General features: G+C 33.0%; 1 protein-coding gene across 1 annotated transcript; it reads right to left on the minus strand.

Annotated features, from left to right (window-relative positions):
• Positions 1–3,415: 3,415 nt before the first annotated feature.
• Positions 3,416–5,009, minus strand: BBX15 (B-box type zinc finger protein with CCT domain-containing protein). Its single transcript, XM_048112977.2, has 2 exons — positions 3,853–5,009; positions 3,416–3,740 (listed from the first exon to the last, which is right to left on the minus strand). Exons 1-2 carry the CDS (start codon positions 4,888–4,890, stop codon positions 3,486–3,488), a joined length of 1,293 nt encoding a protein of 430 aa, XP_047968934.1. The 5' UTR covers positions 4,891–5,009; the 3' UTR covers positions 3,416–3,485.
• Positions 5,010–10,364: the final 5,355 nt, after the last annotated feature.

Genomic DNA, 10,364 nt, shown 5'->3' on the forward strand with positions numbered 1-10,364 from the left:
AACTCGTGCTGCTAAGAAATGAGACTCATAAATATCTTACGGAGGGAGTACAACAAAAGGCCATCATCATAAAAATTACTCGTGCACATCAAACCTAATTATATACTGTACCACTACTACTATAAAAGTGTGTACAGTGTATTGTGATAAATTGGAGTAGTGCACTACACTTATAATATCCTATTCAAAACATAATAGTACGTACTTATGAAAGTTTCATATATCTTGATACTTCGTTTGTCCGCCATTAGAAGTCTCGTTTTTTTCTATCACGAGTTTTGAAAATTGTTAAAAAAAGTTTGTGGAAAAAAAGTCAGTAGAATTCGAGTAAAATTAAACCAGAACTCCTATTCGATGACGGACTAAAATGGAAAAACGGGACTAATATTCACGGACGAAGGGAGTATAAGACAAGAATATTCTGTGTATACTCCATAGAGTATCTTAAAATCATGGCAAAATTTATCTAAACCCTAACTCACTTATATGCTTTTGACTTGGATGTTTTAGTAATCAAAATCACTTCAATTTTGAAAATGAAAAATTTTACTATAAAATAATTGTACGGTTTATGAATCAACAAATAAAAGCATGGACAATTCTCTTTATAGTCAAATCTGCATCGCCTTTACTTGGTTTTTAATGCAGTGAAGTCCTATCCATGAAACTGCAACTGTGAAGATTTTGAAGAGAGAGAAAGAGGAGAGAGAGAGAGAGATGAAAATCGAGGTAAGAAAAAGTCACGTATTGTGCGGCGGATCAAAGTCGAAAAAGCTGAGTGAGTTTAATTAGTGTTCTGGGAAGGGCTTGTTTGGTAGTGCTTTGGAATGGCATCAAATTGAAATCCTTCTGTCCCATTCTCTGCCAAACACTACTCATTACTATTGGATTTCTATTTTTTTATTCTTTTATTATGTCTACGTGCATTTAAATGCTGGTGCCACCGTTTGTTATTAACCATCTAATCAACCATTAATCATGTCTCATTTTGCTTGCTATTGGTTGTCAATATGAAATTTTCACTTTCAAGTCTCACATAAGATATATGGAGTATGTTAGGAGTATAATTATAATCATTAGTTAAAGTGTCCATTTTGATTGTACTCCCTCCATCCCATAAAGATTGTCTTACTTTGTTCGGGTACAAGTTTTAAGAAATGTAATGTAAAGTGAATTGAAAAAGTTAGTGGAATTTGGGTTATACTTTTATACTATATATTAGTTTTATAATAAAATGTGAGTAGGAATGAGTTAATGGAATATGAGGTACACTATAAAAAAATAGTAAAAAGTGAAATGAGACAAATTTTGTGGGACAGATGGAAATGGAAAATTGGGACAATCTTTGTGGGACGGAGGTAATAATTTTTTATGGATAAATAGACAGAAATTTGAAGGTCGCATCATGATAGACTTGAATTCAAGACTTTTAGTTTCAGACATTAAACAATCTACGTTGAGGCCAACTCACACACATTAATCACACACTTATAACTTGGTAAGCAATTTGCTACATAACTGAAAAATCAAATGTTCATTCATTCAAGAAAGGAGAGGAGTAAAAGAAAAATAATCCATATTTGAAATCACAATCCTATATTATAATAGAGAGGCTTATCAAGCCCAATGTGAATATAGGGAATTATTTGGGCTTTCTAAATAACTTCACGCCCAATGGGCAAAATAAGATTAAGCATAAAGAAAAATGTTTTCCATAGTAGTATTAGTTTTATAAAAGTTTGTGAATAATGAATAAGGAATACTCATCTTCTGCTAAAGAATATGAATTGATCATCAAAATTAGTGTGACGTGAATCTCATTTTTATATAAATTTTATAATAAAGTGTGAACAAATAAAATGAGTGATGGGTTGTGATACTCATTCATAAATATAATAAAATGTAAATGTGAAAAATTAGGGCTGACAATTTTTGACACAACACGATAACACGACACGAACCGGCACGAAATTAATGGGTTTGGGTCAGAGCTTATCGTGTTCGTGTCCTTATCGGGTCGACCCATTAAGGACACGAAAATTTCGTGTCGTGTTCGTGTCGTGTTCGTGTCGGGTTCGTGTTATCCGTTAACAATGCGTGTTCGTGTCGTGTTCGTGTTATCCGTTAACAAATAATATTTTAATATTATTATTCTTATTAACACATAATATTTTAATATTATTATTCTTATTATTTTCATTTTTCAATACTTATTTTCGTGTCATTAATGGGTTCGTGTTGTGTTCGTGTCGTGTTGACCCGAAACAATTCGTGTCGTTAATGGGTTCGTGTCGTGTTCGTGTCGTGTTCGTGTCTGAGGGTAGCGGGTCGTGTTCGTGTTCGTGTTTGAGGTTTTCTTAACGGGTCGTGTTCGTGTTTGTTGTTATCGTGTTCGTGTCGTTATCGTGTCGACACGATAACGACCCGACACGCACGATTTGCCACCCCTATGAAAAATAAACCAAAAAGGATATATGAGATCTGTATTGAAGGAAATTACATCTAACCGAAAGATGTACAGTATCACGGGCTCAAAAAAAAGCCCAAACTATAACGGGCCATTGAAAGATGCTCTTAAAGCCCAAACAAATCGTATAGCCTCCATTCTATTCACCAGCCCAACAAAAGGCCATAGCATTGTCCACAAAGAAACGCCCTCACTCTATAATAATATACGTAAATTAGAGAAATGTGAAGATATTTATTTCATGAAGAAAAAGTTTGAAGATATTTATACTTTTCATTGATTAGTCATTTTCTTAGTAGAAAAGGTCACATCTGCAACTAGCTTATGTTTCCTATTTTTTAATTTATAAATCCAAAAGGTACCATTCATGGATGTCAACACCTCTCTTATTGTCACAAAGTTCCAAGATTTGAATTTAACATGGAGGGCCATTATCACTCACTTTTTGTTCCTTTAAACACACTTGCATATTCAACTAACAATTATATAATGGTTATTTGAAAATAAAAATAAAAATTATTGAATCCCATTTGCCCCTCTTAATTATATAGTTTTCTTACAATCATATATCTATATCAAGAATGTTACTACTACACTTACACTTACAAGCTTGTGATGGGAGTTTTTAGAATTTTATAGTAGTACTATAAATGGAAGTTGTCGATGATGATTAGTCTAAGGTTTTTAATTTTTTTTAAAGTTGTAGTTAGAAAGAAGTATAATTTTATATTCATTATAAGGAATCTTGGAAATTAGAGCGATTCCATCAAAAAAAATTAATCAACTTAAGTTGGAAAATGCACTATTTATTTACAATATGAGCCAAATAGTAATTAGTATGAATTTTAATTACAAGGAGTCTTTGAAATTGAATCGACTCTGTCAATAAAATCAATCAATTTAGGTTGGAAAAAATTTAGCTTCTGCAAAAGATTAATAAACAATTGCTATACACAAAAATATTCATTAAGGCAGTTAACAAAAAGTTAACACGAAATTTGACAGTTAAAACAAAACCCTATTTATTGATCAAAGCTAAAGCCGCCGATGCCACAAAATTTGCTCTCTTCACAAACCTCCCTTTCATCCTAGGCCTCTTCTCCGCATTCAATTTCCGAACCTCGTACCTTATTTTCTTCGAAAACAACCTTGTCCGCCGTTTCTCTCTGTACCTCGACACCCGCGCTTCTCTCCCTCCGTCGCCCCCCGCACCCGCCTGCTGCCCGCCCATCATCCCGATGTCTCCGTAGACATGTACCGCCCCACACGTGCCCTACAATCGAGTAAAAAAAAAAAAGTCAAATTTAGAAACTTTTGAAATGAAATATGTGACATTTATCAATCGGTGCACTAAAATGTAACATGCTTAATTAAATCATACATACCGCGAAATCGGACAGCCAATCGTTAGGGTTCACCTCCGGTCGCTCCCCGGTCGTCCACGGAGACTTCTCCTCGTCCCACGCCGACATAATTCCCTCGTAGTTTAGCCTCAAGAAAATCTTCTTAGCATCATCATCACCATGATCAAAGACTTTGCTAGAATCTTCAAAATTGCTCCCAAAAATTTGCTCCATGCTTATTTCTTTAGTATCCATTTCCTCATCTTCACCATTTATTGGAGAATCATAGTCGAAATTCAACTCGAATGTTTCTCTCCCAACACCAATATATTCACCATCAATATTTAGATGATCAAACTCCTCATCATGCTCAACTTTCACTTTCTCACTCCCCAAACAACTCTCCCTCTCCCTCTCCCTCTCCCTCTCATCATCCAAAATCCCAAGCCCTTCAATGTCGAACGCCTCCTCATCAAGCCCTTTCCCTAGCAAACTCTCAACATCCGCCGCGAATTCGGCAAGATCCAATTCCGACGGAAGAAACCCGTCGAATCCGGGCGCGGAACCCGGCGTGATCTCCCCGTCGTTCGGGTTCCCGACGACGGCCTCGTTCGAGTTCACCGAAATGCACAATTCGGCCACCGACGGGTCGAAAATTGGGACCCGATAGAGCAATTGCTCCTCGTCATGCGAGTTCTCCTCGCCCGAGAGCTCCGGGACGAGGTGGTTGTGGGTGCGGTCGCTGCTGAGGGATCCCCCGTCAGTAGGGCCGCACTTGGAGTGCTTGCCCTTTCTCGGGGTCCGTGCCTTCCTAGTGAAACCCTGATGCCAGGAAGGCACAGAGATTCTGAGTCCACGGTCAAAAGGAGGTTTGACCGAGGGCGACACGGTCTTTAGGCGAACTCTCTCATGCCTGCGGGCGAGAGGGTTCGCTGAGTGGACTGTGGAGTCGCACGATTGGCATAGGAATGCATCATCGGCCGTGCAATACCACGTGGCACGTTTTCTAATGCAGCTATCGCAAGCCCTAACTGATTTGCCTCCAACAATATTAGCCAATTTTTTGTCTGAAGAAACCATTGAATTTCTCTTTTTTGGTATGTGTATGTGTGTATATATATAAGTATGAGTTTATATGAACACTTGGGAAAAAATGAAATTAAAAGCAATCATGTAAAAGGCTGCAAGGAAAAGGCAAGAAAAAATGTGTTAGGATTTCATGTTTATATAATGAAGTCCAATTTTTAAGGGCAATAATTTAAATTGGAGTCGGGCCCACTAGATGCACTTTTGCTCTATTTTTTAAAAACTATATACTATACACTTTTTCCACACTTTTATGGGCTTTGCACTTTTGGGCCCACAAAGGACCTTATCTCTTCTCTCATTGGTTGAAAGGATAAATATTATCGTAATTTTAGGTTACTGATTGGCTGGATTTCAGATTGCAGGATTCTAGTGAGCTTTTTCATGGATGAGTACAAGTATTAATCCAGTATTTTCTAATTTGTATATTTTTTTATTGCGGAAGAAAAAGGCAAAAAAATAGAAGAAAGAAGAAGATTGAATGAGACCCCTTTTGAAAGAATTGTCTCTTTTTGATAATACTGTTCGAAGTCTATAAATCATGGTCCCCAATTCCAAAAAATAATAGTGATGGGAGATAAAATATGGTAATGATTTTGGTGTTAAAGATGGAAACTTTTCTATAATGGAAGTAAAGCTATTCAGATATTTATTGTTAGCCTAAAAATATAAATATTGTTTGATAGATTTGATTTGGTGATAATTTGTGTATTGACTATTGTTGATGTCAATTGATCTGCAAGAATAATTAAACTATGCAAGAATTTTAAAAAACTATAGTTTCTTGAAAATTCTTTGATTCCATATAAAAAAACTGATTGCAAAAAAACAGTTCCCATTATTTATATGCGGCCAAACCCTAAAACGAAAAGGAAATATGAAATAAAATCTAAAAATAACCTAAAATGTGGAAAATAGTAAAATGATGTTTTCACCTCTCAAACGACTTCCCGTGGAGGCGTGCTGAGTTCGATTTTACACCTCGTTTCGCAAGTTTTGTGCGAATTTTAAGTCCGAGATTGTTACTTTTTCAACTTTGTCAGCTGGAATTGCATCAATTATACAATATGATTATGTTCGAATCATGTAGATCGAATATGTATGAGAATTGCATAATTATCAGTCTTAGTTGACACATAAGCATGCTTCAATATAGTAATAGGCAAACTTAATTTGATGAACCTTAGTAGTTGATAGTATTAAAATTACTACTAATATATAGGCGTACTATAACATACACATTCACATTCACATTATCACATATTGTATTTTTAACTTCTCAATTGAAATGAGCTACCTTGTTTATCAAAAAGATATTTTAGGCATATATGCCTAGAAATTAGAATAATAGTATCACACTATGTAACATTCTCGAATTATTTTATCATATAGTTCAACAAGATCACCGTACCTACAAATCTACAATATCTCCAACATTGAGCAAAAATCCAAATTTTCATTTTAATGGTGTAGGTATGGGAAATTCTTGAGAAATCCATCATGTTATCCATACCATGTCTGAAACAGCACATTCTGTTTAAATATTCTTAGATACCATAAAAATCTAGCAATTTCAAGAACATATATATATATATAGATGAATTATTGAAAAAATATTAATTTCCCTTTTTAAAATTGCCTCTACAAGCACAGCTATTTTTGGACATAATTTTTTTTTTTGTTGGTTTCTATAAATGTAAAACTTCAGTAAAGGAACACATAGAGCCACGTCGACAAGAGAGAGAAAAAAGATAGAATTATATCATGAGTGGATAAATATGATGTGGAAAACTCATCCATTTAAAAATCTAACCCCTTTTTTGTTGAAATAGGTTTTTGGCAAAAAACCTGTGAAGGTATGTTACAGTCATGGAGTTGACAATGACACAATTTTCACACATACACACTGACACACATACATATAACAACATAGACAGAGTATCCAACGATGTATGGGATGATTTTGCCATTGTCTAACTGATATTTTTGAGATTTACAATAAAATAAATGAACTTATTAAATTAAATCGAATGCTATAGTAGATATTTATTAATTTACACATGTATTAGAGGAAAATGGAATTTAACCACATATAGAAAGGTTTACTTTCATCTACGTCGATTGACATATTACAACATATATGGGTGAGCAGTAAGCACTTGAACTGGCTTCTAAAAACCGTATTGAGTGGTTTCGGTTCGGTCTGAACTCGAATTAGGGTTTGGTTTCAACTATTTATAAGTTGAGTTCGGATGTAAGTGAACCGATCAAAACCTAGTTATCTATCTAATTACTTACTTTAAGAATAAAATAAAAAAAATAAAATCGTATTCACAGAATTGCAGACATAAATCATACTACGAGCCCCGTTAACTGTTTACCAAGCCCTAGCCTCTTACCCACGACCTCACCATCGTCTCAACCCAACCCCGTCACTCCTCACCCGGCACCAATTAGGCCGGAAGTAAACTTCATTTTCAAAAGCCAATTTCAACATTTTATTTTTTTAGCCCAATAATTTATTTCCTTTTTAAACTTAAATAATGAGGCCCAAACCTTATTGTAGAACTCTTGTTGGGCCGATCCGCCAAGAGTATTTTATTCGTTTAATTCGAATACTTCTATAGAAATAGTCAACGGTAAACATATTTAATTTCTAGAGTAACCAAAAATCAATTAATGAAGAAGTATCATTAAATAGAAGCGTTTATATGGAACGAAACTAAAATATAAAAGAAAACGTAACATCCAAAAATTCGAATTTACTACATTAAATTTTATAATTTTCTTCTAATTAAAATCTATGATATAAAATCAGAGCGACTGGCTCAATTTTGCATCACACTTAAATGAAAATTTTGGCATCCTTATATTAAAGTATTACTCTCTCTGTCCCTAAATAATAGTCTTATTATTTTTTTAATCCGTTTAATAAATAATTCAGTCTACTTTCATTTTCTCAGTTCTCTCATCTTAAATATAATTATAGTCGGATTTCAACTATACATACGTAGAGATTTTGAGCTCAATAGACTAATAAGTGTTGCATTTGTTTTTGTTGTCCGGATTTCAAGTACCCATTGTTTATCTTAATAAAGTTTTTTTTTTCAAAAATATTAATCAATTCCAAGAATCTTAGTAGATTATCTTGAATAATTAAAGCAAGATTTTTCTTTGCTCACCCATACCCTATGTTGTTTGAAATTAATGAGGACAATCACCCATGTCCCTATGCATCTAAGTTTAGGCATAATTTTTTTTACAACCATATTCCATTCGGTCCTTTGCTTAAGCAAGAAAGGTAATGAACCGTGTGTATGTATATGGATTAATAAATGTGCAAGAGATAGAATTTCTTTCAAAACTTATATTCATTTTCATATTATTTGGCAGACTATATGTGATTTAATATAGTACTACTATATATTATTTGGTAGACATATGTATGGTATAGATTGTTTCTTTTCATATAAGGAAAATACTCAAAATATAAGGAAAAGTTCATCTATTAAGACAATTAACAAGGATTTGCTAAAAAAATAATGACAAACAAATAACAAAAGAAAAACTAACTCGATCCCTACAAGTCTGCATATTGACATCCTTGGTAAAATTGAAAGCACTCAAACAAGAGACAAAGCAAAACTATAACAGAAACCAAGAAAAACACCCGCACATACAAACTAGCCAACAAATCAAACATACGGTAAGAGCTCGCACGTTCCCGGACTTAGAGAAAGAGGAACATACTCATAAAATCTCACTCATTCATACTAGTATCTATGCTAATTATATGTTGTTTTTTGAGGTGTAAATTATGTAAAAATTGGAACTAAGCTCCAAAATATAGTAAAAAGTTGGTAACTAAGCTCCAAAATTTAGTCAAATAATAAAGATACTCGTATACACAAAGCTCTTCAATTAGAAAAACAAGTCACATGCCGCGAGTTGCAAAGTACCACAATATTCTAACCCTCATGATTAAAGAGTGGAGTTTTATATATAACTATTAATAGAAAGGCATCCAAACATTGCAACGTTTTTAGTTCATCAAGAACTTTAACCCAAATAATTTGGAGGACGTGGATAACATGATTTACCTAATTAACTAATCTAACAATATTCTATTTATGGATAACGAACTAATTATGCAATTCTATCCATTTCATTCATAGTAAAGACCATTACTAATTACCATTATGAAAACGACCATATAATGTGACTATATTTAATTTGATGATGGATTGTCCCGTAGGCCGTCGCTAACTCCGGTGTTCGAACAATGACGACGGAGTGTAGCTTCATTGTTATAATAACTAACGGCCCGGTTATATATTTATTAGTAATATTAGAACTAATTGTAAAATAATGGAATTCCTAGTTTATGAGTGGTCCAGAAATCCTATGAACTTAAAAAGAAACAAAACGAAAATACGAAAATTTAAAAAATTAGAAAAATAATATTATGACGATTTCACCCTTTAAATGATGTTCGATGACCAAATTCCATTGTTCATCATGGTGTATTGATGAATTTGATTCCTCAGCTTGTTTTGCGATCCCTAAATTTTAAGTCATTTCGAGACCATTAATGTTTTTGGCATTTTCGGCATCATTGTCAATTCCATAAGTTCTTTGATATGCTTTTGGGTTTAAGATAAGAATAATGATAAACAACCAAATTTTGTACAACCAAAATAAGGTTATATTAATAATTTGATTATTAATTATATATTAAAATTATAAATATAGAAAGTGGATAAGTTAAAAAGACTTATTAGCCTTTAAACTCATTTTTTATATTTATATTTGAATTTTCTTTCTATTGTTTTTAAAATTTGAATTAAAGTATGCACTAATTACATTTATAGTTCTAAAAAAATAAAAAAATAATACAAAAATCATAAATATATGACCACAATATTATACACTTTTCATGTACTATATATGTATCTAAATATTTTAATTAAATGCATAAATAAACCTATTTTTTTGTCAAATAAATTAGATTTTGGTTGTACAAAATTTGATCACATACATTTATTATTAAGATAGACGCCACTTACACAAATTTGTATCTAAATATGTGTTATTTTATTTCTCAAATTGTTATATGTCTTATCAAGTCACATACCAAGATATTCTTGGTCACTTGCATATCCATCACCAAAATCCTTTTCCCATTTCCAAAATCGAATGTAACAAAGACAACGAATGGTGTCAGCTCCATTAATGAAAATTGCATCAATGAAAATCAATCCAATTCTTTCCTTTTTAATTTTTTCCCATGAATGGATAAACAACATAGTTAGATGGGCAAAAAAGCTAAAATATTTTAGTCAAAAAAGTTGAAAGTTACATTTCATAAACACCAAAAACTTACACTTCAACTTAAAACCCTATTAATACCTATATATATATATACACATTCAAATCAAACGATTATTTCAAGATCCATTCATCCAAGA

Source organism: Salvia hispanica, chromosome 3 (genome assembly GCF_029641045.1).
Source record: "Salvia hispanica isolate PSC_SH4W2 chromosome 3, Shi_PSC_v1, whole genome shotgun sequence".
In the NCBI taxonomy this organism is placed as follows: Eukaryota; Viridiplantae; Streptophyta; class Magnoliopsida; order Lamiales; family Lamiaceae; genus Salvia; species Salvia hispanica.